The 25,521-nt window shown below is 32.1% G+C and overlaps 2 protein-coding genes across 3 annotated transcripts; both read right to left on the bottom strand.

Annotated features, from left to right (window-relative positions):
* Positions 1-926: 926 nt before the first annotated feature.
* LOC125846354 (serine hydroxymethyltransferase, mitochondrial) lies at positions 927-7,265 on the bottom strand. Of its 2 annotated transcripts, none has more exons than XM_049525754.1 (16): positions 7,090-7,265; positions 6,954-7,004; positions 6,779-6,865; positions 5,779-5,900; positions 5,582-5,658; positions 5,369-5,493; positions 4,601-4,693; positions 4,005-4,097; positions 3,689-3,886; positions 3,451-3,555; positions 2,795-2,860; positions 2,569-2,646; positions 2,213-2,324; positions 2,023-2,133; positions 1,478-1,640; positions 927-1,120 (listed from the first exon to the last, which is right to left on the bottom strand). In XM_049525754.1, exons 1-15 carry the CDS (start codon positions 7,177-7,179, stop codon positions 1,492-1,494), a joined length of 1,557 nt encoding a protein of 518 aa, XP_049381711.1. In that variant the 5' UTR covers positions 7,180-7,265; the 3' UTR covers positions 927-1,120; positions 1,478-1,491. The 2 variants fall into 2 exon arrangements, with proteins under 2 accessions (XP_049381711.1, XP_049381710.1); XM_049525753.1 differs by having other exon boundaries at positions 927-1,118; positions 1,489-1,640.
* Positions 7,266-14,351: 7,086 nt separating this feature from the next.
* LOC125848417 (MADS-box transcription factor 23-like) lies at positions 14,352-23,618 on the bottom strand. The gene is made up of 9 exons (XM_049528272.1): positions 23,527-23,618; positions 23,243-23,442; positions 16,356-16,434; positions 15,879-15,940; positions 15,567-15,666; positions 15,456-15,497; positions 15,334-15,375; positions 15,041-15,201; positions 14,352-14,681 (listed from the first exon to the last, which is right to left on the bottom strand). The coding sequence occupies exons 2-9, from the start codon at positions 23,422-23,424 to the stop codon at positions 14,678-14,680; spliced, it is 672 nt and encodes a 223-aa protein (XP_049384229.1). The 5' UTR covers positions 23,425-23,442; positions 23,527-23,618; the 3' UTR covers positions 14,352-14,677.
* Positions 23,619-25,521: the final 1,903 nt, after the last annotated feature.

The raw sequence follows: 25,521 nt of genomic DNA, 5'->3' as shown, positions 1-25,521 counted from the left end.
TCTTCCGTATTGTGCAGATAGAAAACAGTCTTGTGTTGTTATGTACATCTTGAAAACTATCACATGTTGTGCAAATAACAGTCTCGAGCGTCAGTATGTGTGCTTCAGTTGTATGCTTTCATGTTGTTCTGTATATCTTGAAAACCATATGTTGTGCAAATAAACGGTCTTGAGCATCAACATGTGTACTTTCATGTTGTTTTGTACATCTTGAAAATTGTCATATGTTGTGCAAATAAACAATCTCGAGCATCAACATGTGTTTCAACTGTGTGCTTTCATGTTGTTATGTACATCTTAAAAATTGCCATATGTTTGTTATGTACATCTTGAAAATTGTCATATGTTGTGCAAATAAACTTATCTCAAACATTAACACGTGCATTTCGGCCGTTGCTTTCCTCATATGTGAGCTGCTTGGCCTAGTGGTTAAAGCTTGATATTTTATGCTAAAGGTCCCAAACTTGAGAGAAGAATGAGGTCAGTTTTTGAGAGATTCCTCGAAGGTGAGATGTTATAGGTCATTTCCTTCTGATATTAAGAAGTTTAAAAGAGATGGTCTGTTCCAATAGATGGCATCATATATGTTGATGCCTTGATCTATCAAGAGTATGGAGACTTGATATTATCAATCTGGAGTTTTATAGTGAAAAGCACAAGCTAACTTGTAAGTTGTCCAAGCTCTCGTCGAATGGTAGTCATGGTATCACCACTCTGGGTATGAATTCAGACATGATCTCTTAGTTGAAAAGAATACATATAAAGAAACTACTGTAAATAAAATGATTCTAAAATCTTTAAAGAATCATGCTCAAGAAAACTATTTGACTACCTGATCAGTAATAGTGCAATATTTTATTTGTTGCTGAGCAGTATCAGTGATATGGTAGGCTTTTAGATAACAGAATCAATGAACAAAATTCATGAAAGGTAACAAAAGTTTATTGCTTTAAAAGGACCTCAGTTGGACTGTAAGTGTTTAATATACAAACTGCATACATGGGAACCAACATCTGCTGGATTTCTTTACATATATAAGCATGAGATCATGTACTTGAAAGCAAGCCATGGTTGAATTTTCTTCCCCTTTCACCTTTATGAAGCTGGATATTAGGTGCCTGTTACACGAACAAACCACAAACGGGAAAAGAAAACAAATGAGCCACGATTGAATATGAAGAGCGAGGAAATAACCACATTTGAATAGGATATAAAGGAGTAAATCTAATCTGAAGTATGAACTACTACTCAAGCAAACCAAACATGTCCAAGTTTCTTTGAGATTCATATTATTATGCTGAATATTTGCTGATAATATTCCAATTTCATAGCATAGAAAATTATCCTTATGCTTTCACATCACAGGCTATCTGATTTGAAGTACCATAATGTTTTCATAAATTTTGATTGCTTTGTGGCTCATCATAGTCAAAGGGACACAGTTCGTGATGAAACAAAGTATTTCAATGACGTAACTTGTGTATGTACCTCTTAGTTTTTGTACTTCATGGTTTCTTTCTCAAACCCAATTGTAGGGAACTGTTTAGCATACTCCTCCACATCATGACGGAGTTTTGCAATTTCAGACTTGATTGGAGCACTGGATTCTAGTGTTGCTACAAAGTCTTTCAACTTTGTCCCTGATACAAGAAGATGATATTATGGTAACAGTGAAAGTAGTTCGCAGTTTTAAAAAACCACACGAATTCAAATGATCAAGCATTTGAGGTAACAAAATCTAAGCCTTTAAGTAAAGAACTAAAAGGGTGATAATAAAAGGAACAACACATACTTATGTATACCTAACAAGTCGGACATCTATAGACAAGGTATTGTTTTATGAGATTTAATTCATATGCATTGATAGTGTTAAGAATATTTACACTATTGGTAAAGCTCAATTGGTCATTGCAGATTATTACTTTGTTTTCCAGGTTACCATATCATACTTAATATGAAGAATTGCATCTTGTAACAGGTCAACTTAACTACACGAACTTGTATAGCTGGAATCTTACACACCTTGAGTTTCAGCCTTTACTTTCACTGCTATCTTCACAGCAGCATCAAAGAAATCAGCAACTTTAACAAAATCTTCCTCAAGAAATCCCCGAGAAGTGAGTGCAGGAGTTCCTGATTAACAATAGTTTTACCAAGTTTGTTTACAAGGAAGAATAACTAATGAAGAAAATATCAAAGAGAGAGGTCTTACCCATTCTGATGCCACCAGGGACCATGGCAGATACATCTCCAGGAACAGTGTTCTTGTTGGCTGCAATATGTACAGCTTCCAAGACTTTTTCAACCCTGGAACCATCAATACCCTGTACAAGGACCAGGCTCAGTACTTGCATTGTATTATTTCTTTCGTGATAGAGCATAACAGATGCCAATGTATAACATGCAGCAACCTTATGCACTAATATCTCAGCTGATCTTTGAAAGAGCTCACTGTAATAACTGTATTGCTTAAATTTTAATTCATCAAAAGCAATTGTTAAATTTAGTAGTCCTCACAGACAACTCATGAGGAAGGTTTCTCCCTTGTCCTAGAAGTTCGTACTTTACCTTGTTTTTCATGTTCACCAAAACCAAGTGATTATCGGTTCCTCCAGAGACAAGTTCATAGCCCTTCTCCCCTAAAGCCTGCAGGATTGAAAAATATGCAACAGCAATGAAGAAAGCAATATTATGGAGATAATGAGTCAACCATAATTTATAGTTTTTTTAAAAATAAACTATGGATTTCACTAATATGCTTTTGTTGGGAACTGCATATTTCATTGACTCTTACCTGGGCAAATTTTGAGGAATTGCTGAGCACTTGCTCTTGGTAAGCTCTGTATTCTGGAGTAGTGGCCTGCATTTAGTAAATTAGAAGCATAGTGAGAACAAGCACCATCACAATAATTTTCATAATTACCTAAAAAATACTCAAGAGCAAAATGGAATGCCTTTCGAGTTTAGTGAAGTTATTTCAGAAAGTATTGAAGCCAACAAGGAGTAAGAAGAATTTCCCATGGTTAGAGAGATCGGTTCTTCCAAAACCTCAAAACTCTTTGAATACAGTAGTACATAAATGGCATTTATCTTTGTTTTTAGACCTTTTACAGCTTTAATTTGCATTCCTTGACAAGCTGCTTCATATAATCATATGTTTTTCACACTTTGAGCAAAAAAGGAACAATTTAGTAAGACATCAGAAGTGCTATCTGCGGGTGTTAGTGAAATTCCAGGACAATAAGTTCTCTGTATTCTGCTTGTTTCACAAAATCAGTTGCTGAACTAAGGTCAAAAGCCTTCAGCTCTTAAATCTCAAAAGGCTTATTTCTTCGGCTAGCACACAGAGATTTCTCACATCCCTAAATAATGAGTAATAAGATCCTTTACTTTGCCAGTAGCTATACAATTAACTGAACTATCAAAAATGTTGTAGTAAAGATATGAAACCTGTTTCAAGGCAACTGCCAAGCCAGTGATGGTGTGATTGTGGGGACCACCTTGAAGTCCAGGAAAGACTGCCTGGTTAATTTTGTCTTCATAGTCGTAGAAAACCTTCAAAATTAGCATGAAATAATTATGCTATTAGTTTTGACACTAGTTAGTAGGTCATATGAAACTGGTTAAATATTTTAGGAGATGTGATGCTGAGGTGACAGTTTAAGTGGAAGTCTGCTCTTTAACTAACCTCCTTGCCTTGCTTGTTAACCTCTTTAACACCCTTCCTGTAAAAAATCATAGCACCACGAGGGCCACGAAGGGACTTGTGGGTTGTGGTAGTGACAACATCAGCATAATCAAATGGTGATGGGATAACTCCAGCTGCAACCAATCCACTAATGTGTGCCATATCTGCTAACAAAATAGCTTTCTGTTTGTTGCAAACCTGCCAGATATGCAAAAAGGCACAAGTTCAAATGCATTCTCTAAAATTTATCAAGTTATCAACTTAAATTAATATAGACAATTAAGTAAATATTGCACCATGGTAAAGTAAAGTTAACCTTTCGGATTCTGTCATAGTCATAAAGACGTGCGTAGGCACTAGCACCAGCAACAATCAATTTTGGCCGAAAGAGTGTGGCACTTTTCTCGAGCTGCAGAAAAAATAAGAGTCACGAAATGTTTAAAGATAATAGGTATCCGTTAATAAAATTCTAACATTACAAGCACACAGTAAAGTGGATTAGCCTTCAATAGTACTAATTATCTGAATAAACATTTATGACTGACAAGTTTCTTTTACACTTGCTAACATAACCAGACGAAAAATCAGTTATAAGAAGTAAAAGAAACATCAAAATAATCTGAAAAATATAATAATGGAGGCAATGCTAGCTCCAACTTATTGTCTCATACTAATGACAAGTTATCTGGACATCATTATGCTGAATCAAGATGGACCTTCTGATATCACATTAAGTTACTTCTAGTTTTCATTATGCTTTGTGCCTCTACATAACTTTTGACGAATGACAACAAACTCTTAAAAGGAAACTTGATTTACAATGCTGAATATGTTATAGGGGTACACCATTCAAAAGGAGAGGGTGAAGGGTAGAGATCAAATGAATAGAACTATAAGAAAGCAAAAAACTACCTGGTCATAGTCAATATAGCCAGTGCTCTCATCGAGTCTGTATGGCATTGTCTCAAAGAATATAGAGACTGCAGATATCTTCTTTGTATCAGTCTGTGATAAATAAACATAAGACATGGTGTATCAATGTAACTAAAATTAAATCATACAATAATTGCACTAGAAAGAAGAAATCAAGGTTTTCCAAGAATAAGCTGACTCTAACTCCAGATCTGTACGGAATGTATGAACATAATAGGGACATGGACTCATCTATGCACCAGTTCACATGTGTTTAACTTCATTTTTCTCAAATTTTACCAGCAATAACTTCCAGATTTAAGATCATGTGTGATTTTAAAGCAGAAAAGTTTGGTCTTCTAAAGAGGAAAAGCATCACCAACATTTTAACTAACAAAGATCAATGCAATATATGAACCAACCTGACAGAAATTGCATACAGCCACATTTAACAGCAGTTCAGTTTAAACTGTCCTTTATTCACATATCAGATAAAATTTATGGGATGTTGGACAAAGTCCGAGTGAAATTCCTCATCCACGAGAATGGTAAGGCAGAGGAACATAAGTAGTATAACCAAATGCACCTCATAGAAGCCCAGAAAACATTAATTGCCTATTACAAAGGACCCTGGAAGGAGTACAGTATTTACACAACAAATACTAGTGCAAGCTTCTTAAGTGCCCACACTTTTTTTAAGTAATGGTATTAGTTTGCAACAATAGAAACCAGTCATATACGACGAGAAACAACAAAATATAGAAGTACCTGATATCCATGAGAAAGATGTCCACCATGAGGAAGATCAAGAGCCATGATTCTCTCATGAGGTTTTAATAATGCAGTGTAAACATGAAAATTAGCGGGTGATCCTGATAGAGGCTGCACATTCACTGCAATAAAAAAAGGTTAATTGAAATAAGAACTTCTAGTTTCTAGCACTATTTAGGCGATGAAATATAATTGAACAAAATTTATTACCTCCCCATTTTGCAGGATCCAACCTGAATGCTTCCAAAGCACGTTTCTGGCATAAGGTTTCTGCCATGTCTATGTACCTGGATAGCCACCCATTCTTTCATAATGTTAAAATAAAATCTGAAGTTGATATATGACATGAAAATACAGGTTAATGACAAAAGTATTAGGAGTTGAAAAATAGCAAACATTCTGCGTACTCATTTCCTCCATAGTATCTGGCACCAGGATATCCTTCACTGTACTTGTTAGTCATGACTGATCCAACTGCTTGCATCACCGAAACGGAAGTGAAATTTTCTGATGGAATGAGTTCGAGCCCCTAAAGAAAGCATTTTGAACTTTGGTAAGACATTTAACTTCCATAGCTAACTGCTTCTTTGCATCTTAAACAAAAGAAAGACAACTAGCAGAATGGATGCTATATGTGATAAGAAGAGTAAAAGAAATGAGACATACTATATAATTCTTAGCTAGCCTTTTCACTACTGATAAGAATTTTTAGTTAAGCATTCAATGCTCTTAACAGGAGATTGATAAGTTAAATTAATTTCAGCAGTTGGAAGTTGGAACTCCCCACGAAGTAATCTGAAAGGCATTCATACTTAAAGGTGTAGTCAGGAGGACAATAAAGTGAGTCAAAACAATGGCAGACAAGGAGCCAAATCCCAGCCGACACAAACAACACCAGGTAATTTTTCCCCATCTGTCTAAGCCTTTGGGGGCAGAGTACCCCGTTAGCTGTACCGATGCTAGGTAGCCAATATTTGGTGGAATAATTGAGGTGTGGGCAAACTGACATGGACATCACCAATACTAAAAATATTTAAAAGTAATTTCATATAGACTTGTTTATTTTTTTATGACAAAGGAACCCGCAACCACTACACTTTGGGTGCACATATGATTGACCCTGCTCCAGTGTAATATCCCACAAACTAAGTAAACCGCACTATATAATCCTCGTGAGACAAACTCGACAGAGAAAGCATGCAAGAGGTTTCATATAGACTTGTTTATTGAAATTGAAACATCAATGTTTGGCACAGGTTCCCAAGTATTACTAGTTAAATGTTCTAATTTGCTACAATCTGAGCCTTAATCCCTTTGCGGTATGCTTTAATCAGTATAGTAATTGAACAAAATTTGAGTAAGTGAGAGATGGTAAAGAAAGAAAAAAAAAAGAGAAGAAGATAGAACCTTCCATTGGCGTGCTTTCTCATGCTCAATAATGTCAGCAATCTCAGGATCAACAACCTCTAGTGGAGCATTCAGTTGCTTTGGCCACTGAAAGTTCAGGATTTCAAGTCAGAAATGAAAAAAACACAAGTATAATTTCACAGAACACATTGATTCCAATTCATCATGAACTTACAGCTACCCCAGATTTTTCTTTGTCGTATACAGCTTCATTAGGCAGTGATGACTGCAACAAACAAAGCAAAGTAAAGATAACTTAAGGAAAAGTAATACGTAGTACTACTATAAATAAACAAGTATTAAATACAAACCATGTAATAGATAGAGCCACCATTGTAGAGACTCTTAACGGGTTTGTCAACTGTAGCGGAAAGCCTCCGAAGAGCTATTGCCATAGCCATTGCAGCTGTCCACCTTCTGCACCAGCCAACACACACTTTCAAAGCTTTCAACACACACACTTTCAAAGAGTTATAGTGAATGTTTTTTGTCTGGATTGGAAGATGGTGTTTGGGTGGTGGTAGAAATTTGGATAAATTTTATGGTCATTATGGCGCCACCTTACTCACCATATTCCATATCCTTTTCTTTTTTACTCGTGTTAAAAGTTACTCCATTAACTGCTAAAGACATTGTTTAAAATCTTAATCATATACTATTACATCTGGAATACAGCACATTATTGTTACTCATTACATAATCAATTCAAACTTAGCAATTAGCATAGTATTATATTCTTAAAAATAATTTCATTTTTGTGCACTAAAGTGTAAAATTGGACCAGTAATTCGATTGTTTGTGGGGCATATGATATGCATATCTTCCGTGGAAAATATTGTAACTTAGCGATCGTATTCTGTAATAGGAGCCATAGAAGCCCTATCCAACTTACAAGTTTCTTGACCACAAAAAGCAGCTCTCCAAGATTTAGGGTTCTTTAACCTGTTATGGAATTTGGGGAAACCTTCATTCTCGACAATTTTATCTTTTCTTGGGTCACTATACTCCCGCCGGTGACAATCCGTGGGTCCCATCGTCGCACGACGACGGAGGTTTTGAAAGGGACTGAAGCGGCAATCTTGTTCATCCCCACAGAGAGACTGATAAGATCCTCTTTTTCATCTGGAATTATTTGGGCTTTTTATACTTATTTGCCCCGCCCCATTATTAACTTACATGGGCTTAGTGGTCGAAGAGCGCAAACTTGGGCCTGAAATTTTATTTCATTTTAGCTTCTTTTCATGTAAAAAATTGGATAAACTACTTTATTAGACCTTATATACTAATTTTACCTCTACCTTAAAATAATTACATATATTATCACTTTTAATATTTCAATAAGGGAATTCAAAATCTAAAAAAAATAGACACATGAAGTAGCAGAAGGGGGTTCGACATTTACTATATATACCTAAAAAGTTATTCTAACCATGTATATATTATATTTTATATCATATTCAAAGAAACAAATTCTAATTTCTGAAAAGAAAAATTGTTCACTTTGTTGTTGCTCAAAAATAAATGGAAGAAATTCGATTAATTTTTTTAGAAGTTGTTAGACTAGATATACTCAAACGTTGTTAAAGGGGTGATTTCCTCCTTAATTTAAGCATTTTAGTTAAAGTCCTTAAATTAAATATGTATCTTGCTTTGTCAATTCCACGGATACATGTATCTATCGAGTCAAGATAAATGTATCCAACCAACGAAATGTGGTATAGAAAGTAATATTCGAAACTATCATGAATACTAATAATTAGGACCTAAACTAGTGATATTTATGTTGCTTACTCAGAAAAACTACCTAATTACACAAATATTCCTATCATATTTATTAATTTTATCTATTAGTTTGAAATAATTACATATTTTCTCACTAATTAATAAATTTATATCAGATTTCAAATGAGATAAACCTAGATACATGTATTTTTGCTACCAAATACACTCTAAAATACAAATACATAGGGAAAGAGGCGAGCGAGATAGAAGGGAGGTGAGCAAGAAAGTAAGTATATCTCAGATACATGTGAATCATACTAAATATATGTATGTAGGATAATAGATATATTCTTAAATATAGATACACAGGGAGATAAACGAGAAAGAGAGTCAGTGTATCACATATACATGCGAATCAACTTGAATATAGTGTATCACGAACAAATTACACCATTTATCTGGGGACCAAAATCTGGCACGGATGGTAATTTTAAAAAGGGAAAATTGTATATAATAGCAAACTATTAATTCAAATTAAATGCTATAAATATAGTTTGATTTAATTGTACCTCATAGCAAACTATTGTTATTTCACCTCTCTCCTGGTGAATCTCGCTCGCCACTCTCGTTCTCTCCCTCGCCTCCCTCGTTTTTTATACAAACGCAAGTGTATAAAGTGCATTTGTGTTTGTATAAAGCGAGAGAAAATTGTATATATACATATATTTTCGTTCCCCTCTCTCCCCTCTCCCAGATCTCGCTCGCCTCTCTCCCAGATCTCGCTCGCCACTCTCCCAGATCTCGCTCGCTCACTCGCCTCTCTCACTTTATACAATTGATCTTTTTGTATATGTATACCAAAGCAGATTATACAATTGCTTTCTTTTGTATATGTATAGCGAAATATACATATTTATGTTTGCTATGGAGCGCAATTATGCAAACTTTGCTATAACATACAAATATGAATTTTGTGTTTGCTATATGTGAAAGTTGCTCTTTTAAAAACTCACAAAAAGTCACGCAATTAGATCCTAAATTCGTGAAAATTATGTTGTTTGCCCTGATTTTAAGTATAGTAACTTTTGGTGCGGAAATATCATTACAATGTCATGCATTTCAAAATTAAACAAGTGCTAGGCTGTCTTGTGCCTGTAACATTTGTCTAACACTTGCCTTCCCAAAAAAATTGCCTCAAGGACATTTCCTCATTTTATCGATTAATTTGTCTTCTCATATACTAAGAACTAATTCCTCTGTTCAACAATAGTTATTTTTTGTACTATTTTGGGATGACCAACAATACTTGTCCACTGAAATCAATGAATAATTTTACACTTAATTCCTAATTTACCTTTATTGTTAATTATAGTTATTTATCTATTATATTTTTCAAGACATTATATTTATTATATTCAAAGGGTGATGTAGTAAAATTATCATTCTATTTATAGTTTCTTAAGAATTGTGTAAAATCAATAGTGGACAAGTATTATTAGAAATATACTATAATATATTTCAGTTACAAGACTTTTTCCTAGAGTCCACTTATGGTAATCGTACAAAGGCCAATCCCGTGACTGAATTCGGCAGAGCATATAATATAGGAAAAATATACAGCATCTTTTCTTATTTCTCACTTAATTAATGAGACTATGAGAGGACAAAAAAGACAACTGGATAGTAGAGTGAGTAGTGTATTTTGTTAAATAAATCCAAACAAATAATCAAAAAATCATCTAAAGCTGAAAATATTCTTTCCTACCTAGCTATTCAATTTGAAGAGGTCAATGGCTCCAACTTTTGGTTATAAATAATAATAAGCCCTTTCGTCCGCAACAAATTAACCATTAATCAATATTTAATCACAAATTGAATCTTTATAGTATCACTTAAGTGGCTTCTAATGCTAACCACCTTAATGATTAACACAGGCGGATTACGAATGGAATATATGTTATCTTTTTAGGATTAGGAAAATATATAAATCAAGAGATGGTAGTACGTTAGTTGATTAGTTGGAGGTAGTTTATTGTGCGTCTTCTCTATGAAAAACAATAAAGGCTTGGCTAAATAGCGGATTCAAGATTTGAACTTGCAATTTCAAAGTAAATTTTAAACCATCTAAATCCGTAAACTAACATCTTATCTTATATTTAAGAAATTTAAAATTAATATATATAACATAAAAATTTAATTATCAAGGATTCAAGTTCGGATAAACACCCTCTCGTCAATGTTAAATTACCCACTATAACCTACTATGAATTAAAGAAGTTCAAAATCTGTTATGCGTGGGAATTAATTAAATGTCCAAACCTAACTTCAACGTATAAAAATGGAAAATATTAAAGAATCACTAGCTCAAATCCAATAATCCCCTTACCTGTTTGTCCATTTGAGTTTCTTTGTTACTCCGAGTAGGTTAAAAATTTATATTTCATCCATCTAATTTGATTTATTTTCATTATAAATTCATTTTACTTATAAAATTATAAGTGTTTGGTGTTTACTGGCATGTCAAAATCTATAATTAATAGCAAAGACGAAAAAATCATTTTGAGTTTATGAATTCTAAATTTAAGGCGTTGTAAAGACGCAATGTTAACAAGATTTTAACTCTGGTCCTAGAATTTGTTGTAAAGGCGCAATGTTAGTGTTAACCAAGCCCAACGATGTGTTCAACCATAACTCCAAGGCTATCACTCAGGCCTCGATATAGGCGGGATGTTATCTTTATCCACTAATAGTGTTTTGCAAATTTGATGTATTTATTAAGAAATATATTAATAAGTTCTTACATCCGCCATGTACGACTATGGACGAAAAAGGAAATACAACCGGCATAATGGAATCATCCAATATTTTTATTTGGATGTAAGTCTCGGATTTGTCTAAGTAGAAAGGAGAAAAAATCATGGATTATTGGATTTATCTTATCTCATCAAATTATGATGTTATTTTATCTTATTTCACAAATAAAATAAATAAATTCAAAAATTATAATCCCAAAATAACCTCGATGATAAATCAAATAACCTACAAAGAATGAGGGCAACACAAAGTTGTTATCGTACCATCTTGTTCTGACAGATTGCGATCTTAAACATAATGACTAAATCAGCCCTACACGAGTCATGAGTCATGACAGCAAGTACGATAAGCTTAATAATACGATGAAAATATAATATCTTGTGGGCGCTCAATTAATTAAAGAGGCCTACAAGTAGTACAAGTATAACCTACTATTATATTCCAATCTACCCGTTACACACTTGAATCAAATCAAATCAAAATTATAGGAGAAACTGAAATCACCAACAATCTTTCCAAAATCAAAATTCGAAAGACTACAAATTATCTCTCCGCAAATACTACATGTGTTAATTTTTTCGATTTTCGATGGAAACCGATTCAAATTACAGGCGATCGGTACTGCCTCATAGGTTGTACGGTTGTATGTCACCGTCTTGTATTCCGGTGCACGAAGAGTATTCGCGAATAAACACGTTGACAAGTGGAGGAGGAGGAGGTAGCAGGAATCCCGCGAAATTATGGAGGAAGTTGTTGAAGAAATTGGTGAATGAAGGCAAAAAGAATATTATGTACGGGAAGCAGAAGTCGCTCAAGTTTCAATATGATGTTGTTAGTTATTCGCTAAATTTTGATGAAGGGGGACTTACGGATGAGTATCCTCGGCGTCAAATATAATTAAGAGTTCAGAGACTTCAACAATCATCGTACATAATTTGATATTTAGGTTTTATTATCGTCCTAATTAAATCAGGCTTTGAGTTAACTTTGATTTGCATATCTTCTCTTAATCATTAGTCATGCCTTTTCTAGTTTAATTTCTTCTTTTTTTTGCTTAATTGAGAGTGAAAGTCAGCAAACTTTGAACCCAGTGTGTTTTCCTTGAGAGTGAAAGTCAGTAAACTTTGAACCCAATGTGTTTTCCTCGAAGAATCTTAGTAGCTCAGTCGGTTCGTTACCTGAATTTTCAGTAAAAAAAAGTGTTTTCCTCTCTTTTATTTTTTTAATCTTTTGTTAAGAACATAATTTCTTGGTTGAGATGGAAAAACTTCATTGAACTAGCTCACTCCAAGAAAGTTTCAGAACTTTGGAGAAAGAAGGTCCTTAATTTTCGTACTAATTGATATCAAATTCTTTATATTTTAAGTTTAGAAAGTCGTCTTTAATTTGGAAACATAATCTTCAATTCCTCAACAATACTAAGAGAAAGGTAAAAAATGAGAGTTCTTTGACGGATTAAAAATACTGCAGCTAATTATTTTTGATTTTTTACTTGATATGCCGTATTTATTTTGGGCTCAATTATTATCTCGATGGATAGTAGCTAATCTCAAGAGAGAAACCCTTCTTGTCTTTTTTTTATTCTCAGATACAAATCCGAAAAAATTGATCAAGTGTGGAGACATCATATTATCTCAACTATTTGGCTGTAATCACAAAGCCAGTTCAGTGTTCAATAGAAATTAATGTATTAAATTTTTTGAAGAACTACGAAAATTTATAAGACATTGGCATATACTAGCTAAAGATAACCAGTAGTGAAATTTATAAAATGTGGCGATGTAATGAAAAATGACTAGTCTAAAGGAAGAAAACAAAAGCAAGAAACCCCTGATACGAAATGAAAAATATTCTCAACTATATTAAAGTTTAGAGGACTTTTCGTTACACGTTTTATAATCTCTATGGTTTTCCAAGTTATGTTGACTACTTCAATTTTTTTGTCTAAACTAATCCATTTGGCTTATTTTATTGTTTCTTTATATACGTGTAAGAAATACCATTTCAAGAAACTAAAAAATTAATACAGAAATGAGAGTACATAAAATCTAAATTATAATTATTATATATGTCAGCGTGTACATAGTCACACCACTTGTTTAGGTCAACTGATTTTATTAGTTGTGATCATATGCTCCGCCACGCGCAATTTTCTTATTCTCATTATGCAAATATAGGACTTTATTTGTATAGAAAATTGTGATTTCGAACCCATAAATTAAAATTATGTTTCCGCCTTTGGGCTTATGATGCCTCTGCTCTCGTTATGTGCAATATCATCTGTTTGAATTACATTGGCAGCACAGATAATGTATGCTAGCATTATGAATAAGATAGTACATCATTTTATGAGATGCCTTTGTATCTCCACACTAATATATATATATATATATATATAAAATCTTAAAAGCATGAACTCCTAATTTGAATGTTAAATTACTATAATATCCCTAACTTAGGTTGTGACCTTTTCGATGAGTTGTGACTTTTCCAATAAGTTGCGACTTTTTTCAAAGGGTTGTGATTTTTCGATGAGTTGTGACTTTTTCAAAGAGTTGTGACTTTTCCAAAGAATTGTGACTTTTTCATTAGGTTGTGACTTTTTCAAAGTGTTGTGACTTCTCGGAAAGATCATGATTTTTCAGATAAGACATTGTTACTATAAATAGAGGGACTTCCTCTCATTTTCCAACCACAATATTTTCTAATCTTCTACTATTCTTCTTGCATTTTTTTTTGCGTAATATATTGCCGTTGAGTGAGTTCGAAGTTTAGCGGAATATGAAGTACCACTATTCTGATGAAGTAAGTCGTTCTATACTAAGAGGGTACATTCCATAATCTCGAGTACTTGAGGAAAATAATCTAATTTTAAAATGTAGTTGTTCTCTTCACATGTTCATATGACATCTAAACAATTTAACGTAAAATACATATGCAAAGCACATCTGGTTAGATGACAAGAAAAATACAAAACAAATATTATCAATAAGGTAATATTAGTGAGATAAGACTGATTACATGATTGAACCTCATCAAATTGAAATAAATGTATACATAATTGCATTTAACTAATAAATTTTTTCAAAAGTCATCTTTATTTTCTTAAACTCCGTGTTAAGTCAAACTAGATAGCTCTTTTTGAAATGGAGGGAGTATTATTTTTTGCTAATCTTATTATTCAAATCTTCGCTTAAATAAGCAATACTATTTACTATAACATATATTTTTGAAATTGAAAACTAGTATATATATATAGATATATATAGAAACACTGCAATCCTTCTTTTAGTTATTTCTCCTCTTCTGCTGCCCTGTAGTTTAGGTTGTTAAGTCATTGATCCTTACTGCCATCATTGACACCTACCTGTAAAAAGGTCAAAATATCAATAATTGTCTTGTAGGAAATGAATGGTTTGTAACCATGCTAGTTGTTAAGGTCCCTAGTTTTGGATCGAGTTACTGGACAATTAATTGGAAAGTCAGGCTCAACACTCAGGTCTAAACCGGCTTATGATTGCTGAATTTTGCAATTCATTCAGAGAATTGCTGGGAACTTGTTTGAGAAAGTTCTGAATCTCTGTGACTAGATAAAATCCAGCTTGTTAATATATTTTTAACGCCAACTCTCTTAATTAAACAGAGGTTTACAGTAGCAAAAGTCCTATAAAAATCTATTACATTATTAGTGCACAAAACTTAAACTATAATTGACGTCTTACGTACCTTGAATCAGATGTTCCTACTTGCATCTCAAAATTTTGTGTCTCAGGCTGGCTTAGCTGCAGATGGATGGGGGCCTGAACTTCTCTACTCACTGTAAAGCGATACGGATATATATAGTTGATGTATCCATTCACTGCATGAGCATCTCTTGTACCATAAGCCTGAAAGGATAAAGTTATCTTTTTTGCAGTATTAGCTTTAACTATGTAAATTATGCAAGGAAACTCTTACTTAAATTCAAGTACTGCTAACTTTTTATACAATTCTTCATTTTCTTGTCGAATGAGATTTACCTTCTTGTAGAGTTCCAAATTTTCTTGATGTATTATGCTCCCCTGCATACATTCAATAGGAATATGATCACGAGTTCTCAGATTGACCTAATCATATCACATGATGAATGCTGCTACAGTACCTTTCGAGTTAGCTCTTGAATTTCATCCTTCAATATTTGCTCCTATAAAGTCAGAAAATGTTTAGTTCCAAAGACTAATTAGTTGATAGTATCATCGGATTGATTGCTGACCTTTTTCATACGGATTCCCTTTAAGCTCATTTCCAGTTGATTCTCCAGATCTGTTAGTTCTTTTAAGCCCAAACCACTTACCTCCTCTCCCAATAATTGCCTATTGAATAATAATAGTCAGTGCAATTTGTTAAACTCATGTGCAAACATTGAATTCCATGAGTCCATAAATTTATCTGGTATATATATTTGTTCAAGTACAGACCAAAAATAAGATGCTATTGCCTTGAAAATCCTGATGTATGAATTGGTTCGTAAGCCTGTTTTGATGCTATTGTAAAGTAAAAGCATGTTTTAACGAGTAAACATTACCGTTGATTCCCTTGCAGATCCTGTAGTTGTTGCCGCAAGATCTCTGCCTCCCTCTGCCACAGCTATAGCAAGCACAATTTACTCAGGCTATATACAGATTTTGAATAATAAATAGTATACTTTCTTTTCTAGATTTTAGTTTGCAGGATTTTACATTTCAAATAACCTGCACAATTGTGTAAAAACGCCTGAATTTGGCCAATATTATATTGCAGTAATTCAAATTATAATTTTAAGGTTCAAATTAAATTTATGCTTCCAAAGTTATTTACCAGAGATTCATTACAAGAATATATACCAAGCTATTTACCTGAGAATTCATGTTGTTGCTATTGCCTATGTATACATTTATGATTACAAGCTATAGGAATATGAAGGTACGTAGAATAGTACAAATGAAATAATTTATGTATTCATTCCGGCTAAAAATAAATGAAAACAGTCAATTCAGACGATTATTTGTTGATTGAATATTACCTTGAGTTCTGACACTGGATTGTGCAATTGCTGACAATCGTCCTTCGTTTTGGTGTATCGTTCAATAACTGATTTCATGCTGTCATATATATGCACTCCCAAAGTCAGCTATTTCTTCAAAATTTATTATATACGTTAATATTAAATGGTTAATTTATTATTGTTATAAATTTTTTTACACTATCATTGTAATTTAATATTTTATACTAACAAATTGCATATGTAATTTTTATGGCTGTTGAAAGTTGGGAGAAAATAAAGCAAAACATCATACATGAAGATTGTACCAAAGATAATGCAAAAGCGAAGAGGATAAATTATTTTGTTATATCATTATAGAGTATATTATATACTCTGTGATGATCATCTTGTTTACTTCATGCTTATGAATTACTATTATTAAAAAATTGGTTATCTCATGATTTTTCGTTATTAGTAGTTAGGGTTTGAAATAAGAGGATTCCCTCTCTCCTTCCCTCTGTATTTTAGGAGCAAATGCTTAAATTTCTATGTCAATGCCATGATTTCACAGTTTTCACCATAAACTCAAGAGGTCCTCAAACTAATTATTTAAGATATGCAAATGAAATAGTATTTTTTATTGATGGGAATAATAAATCCATGAGACCTTGTTATATATGCATCAAAATAGTAAGAATAATGAGAATTTTTTGTATAAAAATTGAGTAGTGAGCTTTTTCATTACTATTCCAAAGGTTTGGAGTCCGGATCCAAAAGGACAACAAAATTTTTCGAAAATTTCAAAAGGGCAACTAAATTATTTATCAAATCAAAAGGGCCGCCAGAAACCCATGCGCCTTACAAGGCTATGACAGTTTTTAGCCTTGTAAGGTTGTGACAACTTTTAGCTTTACAAGGAGCAAGCCCATCTGCGTTTTGCAGGCTGTTTTTTTTTTAAAAAAATAAAAAATTATTTTCTGAATTGAGTAAAAATTTGCAAATCGAATTCCATTTTAGCATATGAATTTATACTAAAAATTCGAAAAAAAAAAGTATGGGCGTGGGAATACTTTTCAAATTTTTAGTTTATGCTTTTTAATTATTTTTTAAAAAAATTATTTATTTGTAATTTTAATATAGTATTTATTAAATTATTTTTATTCACTTTATCTAATAATTTTTTACTACTAATTGAAGTATTTTATTTTATTTTTTCGTTGAAACATATATCGCGTGAAACTTTTACAGTGTTGATTTAATTCAACATTGTAAAAATATGTCACGCGAAATTACAGTGTTGATTTGATTCAGAAAATATAATGAAACAAGGTGCAAGAGGCTTGACTTGTGACAGGTGAAAACAACACTGTATACTTGAGACTTTTTTTGTTTTTTGTTTTACTTTTTTTTTCGAATTTTTAGTTTAAATTCATATGCAAAAATGGAATTTGATTGCCAAATTTTTACACAATTCAGAAAATGATTTTTTTTTGCGCCTTGTAAGGCTAAAAGTTGTCAAAGCCTTGTAAGGGGCATGGGTTTCTGCGCCTTGCGGTGGAAACCCTGATTTAAACGTCATTAAAATTAGTTACCCTTTTAGTTTGATAAATAATTTAGTTGCCCTTTTGGAATTCTCGAAAAATTTTGTGGCCCTTTTGGTTCCGAACTCCAAAGGTTTGCTCCATCTAGGATCAACAGAATGAGAAAATTAAAGTCACTAGTTTCATGGGCAATTTTTTAGAATTAATTTGTCTACCTATGTTGTCCTATTTATATAGTGAAGTGAAGGAAATGAATTGTATACTTTGATAGCATGGATGACAATAAGGTACTTAATAGATCATGACAAAGCAAAAGTTCTCTCAATATGAGGAAGAATGATCCTCATCAAACATGTCCTACAATCAATGAAAAAAAATTCAAAGATGGTGAAGTTTTAGAACTTAAAAGACAAAGTAGATCATGAAAAAAAATTCAAAGCAAATTACGATAGTACTATAACAGATCATGCCATCCTATGGCAAAGAGGGAAGCAGCTTCTAGTATCTCTCTTAAATATGGAGGCCATATGTTACAAATATAGAACAAGACAAAAAGTAATTGCAATATTTGAAAATTCATCTTTGAAAAATTTAAAAGATGGATCAAATAAATTATATTTAATTTCTTACATATAATATGATAGAAAACTTCGACTTTTCTCCAAATATTTTGCTACAAGTTGTACAACACTTCTTTATTTGTTGCTCTCACTAACTACCCTATATAGTTGATGCATGAAGCATTTTGTATTTATATAGGGTCTGAAGGAGAATCACATTTTTAGAAGTGTGATGTAGAAAATTTATTCTTATGCAAATATTAATAATTGCTTCTGTAACTTATATGCCACACAAAGAAAACTTTATCATTGCTCCGAGGGCCGCCTTTCACTAACTACACTATAATCTTACACTTAATTGGTAGTTGGTATAGTTATCCAAGGCATAATCAAATAGTCACTAGGTATAGCTTCAACTTAAACCTACTAGTTGTATATATAAACTTTTCGAGACATTATCAAAATTAATGTTTGTTTCAAAATTGTATCAGTGGGATCTTGAGAGTCCTTTAGTCGACGAGTCAGTAAAATTTTCTTTAGTCCCTACTAAACAATAGTTCTAATAAGTTCATTAATAATCAATCGTTTTTGAGTATTAATGTCATATAAAGATATGCCAAGATTTATTTTGGCAACTTTATATTAAGTTGTACTACATATCTTTGCATTTAGCTACAAAAAGAACCCCAATTACCAATTAAAAAATTCGTTGGTAAATTAATCAAATTGGTTGGCAAATTGAGTTACCAATCAAATATCAACTTATATTAATCCGTTGTTAAAAGGCTCGTCGGTACCTATTACCAACTGATTTTAATTTATTGATAAACTTACCAACCAAAAATCAGTTGGTAAACACCCAAAGATGTTGTTACAAAATTTTGAAACACGACCCTGAAATTTCCGTTAGTAAATTCACCAACTAGTTTTTGGTTAGTATATCGTTAGTACCTTTCCTAACCTTTTCAATTCGTTAGTAAATTTTTTTTTTCATTATTCGATTCCGTTGGTAATTATAGCAATAGATTTCGTTGGTAATACGTTGGTAATTATAGCAACAAATGTCTGATAATAAACTTTTCCAGATACATTGGTAATGTGTTGGCAATTTTAGTAGCAGAAAATTTATGTTGGTAATTTACCAATAAATTTTAAATACTTTATTTTTGGTTTCCCAAGACCTCTTGGTTAAGGATGAAGGAGTACTTACCACTCCATCACAACCCTTGTTGGTAATAAATTTTAAATATGTTAGTATGATTATTTGTTTTTCTAATAAATTTACTAATTGATTGTTAGTTTGTTGGTAATATATCATTCATGTTCAATGTTAGATTAGTAATTGATTGACAATATGTTCAAAATATTATTAACTGAATGATTATTCAATAGTAAAATATTTATTAATTTATTGCATTTAAAAATCTAAGAACACGAATATAAATCCAAAAATATTAAAATCAATTTTATAAATCATATTTGAATGAAACAATGCAAAATCTATGATAACAAGTTAAATTAATCTCAATATGACACATATCAATTTTATGAAAAAATTTAATTTGAGCACGCTTACCAAAAATATTGCAGCACAAACTGAAAATGGAAGCCTCAAAACCTGAACCAACCATCCTATTAGATATAAAAATGACCTTCCGAAGCTAATCGTGCTGACGAAATTCTCATCAGAGCACGTTTACAAAAAATGTTAAGCAAAGTCGTATTTTGGCCAAAAGTTAAAAGTTAAAACACCTAACAAAATCCAAACCAGCCATCCTATTAGACGAAAAATGACATTCCAGAGCTAATCGCACTGATGAAATTCAAATTTGAGCATGTTTCCCAAAAAAATTGACTTGATTCAAATTTTAGCCAAAAGTTAAAACGCTTAACAACACAAACTGAAAATAAACGTCTCAAAACCCGAACCAACCATCCTATGAGACCAAAACTGAACTTATATGGCTAACCGCGGTGACAAAATTTCAATTCGAGCACGATTACCAAAAATATTAACTAAAGTGAAATTCTTGCCAAAACTTAAAAGTTAAAATGCCTAACGACACAAACTAAAAACGGAAGCCTCAAAACCCGAACCCTCTATCTTATTACATCAAAAATGACTTTCCGCATCTAACTGCACTGACAAAATTCTCATCTAAGCACCTTTATCAAATATATTGACCGAAGTTAAATTTTGGCCAAAATTTATAAGTTAAAACACCTAACGGCACACACTAAAAATGAAAGCCTCAAAATCCGAACCAACCAACCTATTAGATAAAAAATGACCTTTAGAGTTAATTAAGCTGATGGAATTCTCATCTGAGCACGTTCACAAAAATATTGACCTAAGTCAAATTTTGACCAAAACATAAGATTTAAAACACCTAACGGCACAAACAAAAAGCAGAAGCCTCAAAACTTGAACCAACCTTCCTGTTAGATAAAAAATGACCTTTCGAAGCTAATCACACTGACAAAGTTCTAATCTTAGCACGTTTATCAAAAATATTGACCAAAGTCATGTTTTGGCTAAAATTTAAAAGCTAAAACGCCTAACGACACAAACTGAATATGAAAGTCTCAACACTAGACGCTGATTTACCAAAAAATTTAACTTCAATTGGTAAATTTATCAACTATTCAAATATAAGTTAGTAATTAATAATTTACCAATAAATTTTATCACAGTTGGTAATAGTTACTATTCAACTAAACATTCATATGTAATATTACCAACTAATAATTAATATGTTGGTAAATTTTACCAATGGATTAATGATCGGTTGGCATATTACCAACTATTTTAACGATGTTAGTAATTTACTAACTACAATCTTTATTCGTCAGCAAAATTTCCAACTAATTGGATATTGGTTGGCAAGTTTACCAACAAATTACATTTCGTTACTAATTTACCAACACATTTATATTTGGTTGGTAAATTTAGCAACACAATCTTACCGTTGGTAAATGCTTGGTTAGTAATTAATTGATAATATGTTAATAAATAATCATATAAACAATTTTTTTGTCATATTTACCAACCGATATATACTTCGTTGATAATATTACCAACAAAAGGTGTGCGTTAGTAATATTTTAGTTGGTAATCCATTGATAGAATGTTGCTAAATTTGGCGCCATTTTTTTCCGCCGTAGTTACCAACTAAAATACTTAGTTAGTAAGACTTTGGTTGGTAATCTGTTAGAATTTCGTTGTTAAGTTTTAAAATATAATTCAGTTAGAAATATGTTGGTAATTTGTTAGTAGAATACTAACCAACTTCAATATTTAGTAAAATTTGTTGACAATTTGGAATTTTTTTGAAGTGTATAGCCTCTCTACTCTACCTGCACCATGCTAAAGCAATAAACTCAAATTCCATTAAAAATGAGCAATACATTTTTTTATATATATTAAACTCAAACTCAAATCACTCTCCATCAGTCAGACTTTGACTTGTCATCATTATTTATATACAAAAGTTATTCAACTAGCTAGCTTCATGAAATATACTTTCGTTGTTTAAGCAAGTCTATTGCTCGTTTTATTATTGTTATAAAATAAGGTAAAAAGATGGTGTCTTATACCATTATTACTACTTCTTTTCAATGATATATCACTATTGTGATTATGAGAATATCTTGATAATTTTCACACAATGATAGCAATATCCGACCTCATATGATACATAAAACTATAGCAATTTATGCATAATAAACTTCATATTGTGCTTGGTACAATAAATGATATGCATTCATTTTACCCCAACATTACTATTTTAGTTTGGATAATATCATCATGACCCACAAACCAGTGTGTCCAACCTACTATATCTGCCTTTCTAAAAGAGACCCGGGTAAAATTTAGAGGCGGATTTAGAATTTAAAATTTATGAACATTTTAATTAAATATGTATAATAGTCCGTGAATTCCTCAACATAATTACACGAATTTGGATCAAAATTACTAAATTCTGTTGAACTCTTATGTACTTTTCATGCTAGATTTTTTTTATTTTTAACAATTAGCATAAAGATAAAATGTAATTAAGGAAGAAGAGGGAAGGGTATTACGCTGTAATATCCTAGAAGCAATTGAAAGAAACAAATCAGCATCATTCAATTATATATATTAATCAGTATACGACGACTAGTGTTAATTCTGCTTATGAACGACTTAATTAATTAAATCACATAAGATCATGTCTCGAAGAGTTCTAATATGTGTATTGTTTAACTCTCCTTTAAAGCAGTCCCAGTCCGGCCCTACTTACTCTATAGGTAAGACTTTCATGAATAGCATGTTCGCACACGTATACCCTCACAAACGTCCAACTCGCTCGCTTCGACCCTCGCTCCGATCCATAGCCCTTGGAGCAAAACTCCCTTGTAGAATTCATGGTATGATTATATAATAAGCTCTAATATTCTTTCTGTAGAACTTAATTATTATCTCATGGTATATATATCATAACCAAAAACAGTCAATTAAAACAAAATAAAGGTAGGATCTTCATATTATAATTCTTAAATGCTCGATGCTATGAAACAGTCCAAGAGTCGATACTGTATATACTAAATATTCTCACGCAATGGTTACTTTTCTTTACTTTACTTCTTTTGTTTAGTGATTTATCAACAAAAATAAAAATGCTGAGCAAATATCTGATTATTAGCTATATTCATCAAATTACAATGACCAAGAAAAGTCAAAATTAAAACAGACTCATGACATTATTGCCTAGCTAATACTTTCCAATATAACACATCTACAAATTATTACTAGTAGAAAAAAACTTGTAAATATTATAAATACCTGGTGTTAGAAAACTCATAGAGCTTTCCAGTACTAGAGAAAATAATCAATCCAACTTCAGCATCGCAAAGAATCGCGAGCTCCTTAGCTTTCTTCAACAATCCATTCCTTCTCTTTGAGAAAGTAACTTGCCTGTTCGTTGAGTTATCGATCCTTCGGATCACTATCTTTCCCCTTCCCATCTAGGGTTTTACTTGGATCTATAATGAATTAATGAAGAGATCAATTACAATATCTATTAGATCTTTAAAAACTAAAGAAGAAGAAGAAGAAAAAAAACTTACTTGGATTAATTGTTGAGGGCTTTAGAAATGAAATCAAAGTCTTCTAAAGAGTGTGAGAAACATCATAATCAGGAAGGAGCCTTTTATAAGCTAGCTTTTGGTTTTTGGGAACAACTTAAAATGTATGTGTTTTTTTATTTAATTATAGTTTATTGTTTTGGTAAATATATTTTAAGTTGATAAGTGGTACTATTTTTAATAGCGCCGTCGCGTATGATTTACTGACGCGTGGGGAATCCAAGAGTTCCCTTAATAATTCTAAATGGGGTAAAATCATTTTCCCATTTTAGTAACCTTAAACTATATCCATAAAAGAAAACCCTTTTAAGGTAAAAAAAAAAAAAAATTAAGTCAGAGATCTCTCTCATTTATAGGCTTTTGGATATTGATAAACAGCTAGACTCTTTGGTTACTTTCGAGAATTTTCACGTGACCTTGCTTCTTTTACCTCCCTGTCAAAAAAGGTAAATTTTTACTAATATCTCCCTTTTCTTTATTTTTATTTATATACTTTTTTTTAACGCCTAATAGTTTTCCTAAAATCATGGCATGCACAAGGAGCTAGCTAGTTACATTAGAAATTTGAGTGGAAGAGATATCATGTCAAATGAGTAACTTTATTTGTTTTCTATATTCTTTTCCTTAATTTATACGTAAAAGAAAGTGATTTCGCAGTCAAATCGTTATGGAAGAATGTAGGTAAGTTTTTTTTTCAAGGAGTTCAACCATTTAATCAATATGCATATGCTACAAGTTTTTTCCCACGCATTATGCCTGTTGTGGGATTCAATTAATCGCGGATTTTCTGTCCACATCTCAAGCAAACACATGCATGATGCTGATAGATTAGGTTAGTTTGAAATAGAAACAAATTAAAGAAAGACATAAGGTTTGATTTGCTGTTTAATTAAAGGGTTAATTACACTAAAATTAACACTTAAATTGTGTTATATTTCTAACCCTTTCAAGTTTGTTGGAAGAGACAAAAACAAAATGGGGTCGACTAACACGTGAAGGATGGAGGATTCAGAAACAAAAGAAAGACATAAGGTTTGATTTGATGTTTGATTAAAGGGTTAATTACACTAAAATTAACCCTTATATTGTGTTATATTTCTAACCCTTTTCAAGTTTGTTGGAAGAGACATAAAAACAAAATGGGGTCGACAAACACGTGAAGGATATTGGAGGATTCGACAATCAAGAAGAAATGCAAGTACATATATGGAGTGCACGCCTATATATTTCATTATTTATATCTCCGCCTTATTGTATATTATAAGCAAAATCGTACTAATTACTTATACTACTTGATCCTCTACATTTTTCTGCTTTCCAAATTTCTACCATCAAACCCTAATAAAATCTTAACTAGTATTGTTGGTTGTGCGAATAAAATTTAATATTAATAGTTGTAAAAAAAAAAGAGTTGCTTATAAAATCTTGAATATTCTTAATAGTATCGAGACCTGTTAGGATAAATTGTAGGGATTTGAATCAAAACTAATAATATGATGTACTATGAATATTTTTAACCCAACAATTAAATCAGAGAAAATAATTTAAGGGAATAAGTATGAAAAATGATAAAGTATGGCAAGCTAGTCATGCCTTTGAGCGCCTATGGACCAATTTACAATATTTACCCGTAGCTTTGAAGATAATTAATCCTTTTAGTTTAGAGAAATTTGGAGATAAGTATCGTAAAATGGTGAGGTGATTTGTCGAATTGGCATTGGCCAAGGCCACGTGAACACTGTTATGTTGTGATTAAACCAATGAGATTCGAACAATAATAGTAGTTAATTAAAAGGGAAATTCGATCCATTTTATACCTCCAATGACCAGTAAGACAGGTGTCAATCATCAGCAAATGATAGATCTTTCAAAGACCAAGAAGAAAGCTATTATCAACTTCCTGTTACTTTTTATTAAAAAAATGTCCACTACTTCTGTTCTGACTCAACAAACCCTGCAGGTGCATGTATTTGTGTA

This window comes from Solanum stenotomum, chromosome 12 (genome assembly GCF_019186545.1).
Source record: "Solanum stenotomum isolate F172 chromosome 12, ASM1918654v1, whole genome shotgun sequence".
Lineage (NCBI taxonomy): Eukaryota > Viridiplantae > Streptophyta > Magnoliopsida > Solanales > Solanaceae > Solanum > Solanum stenotomum.
This window is presented reverse-complemented; position numbering and strand designations above follow the sequence as displayed.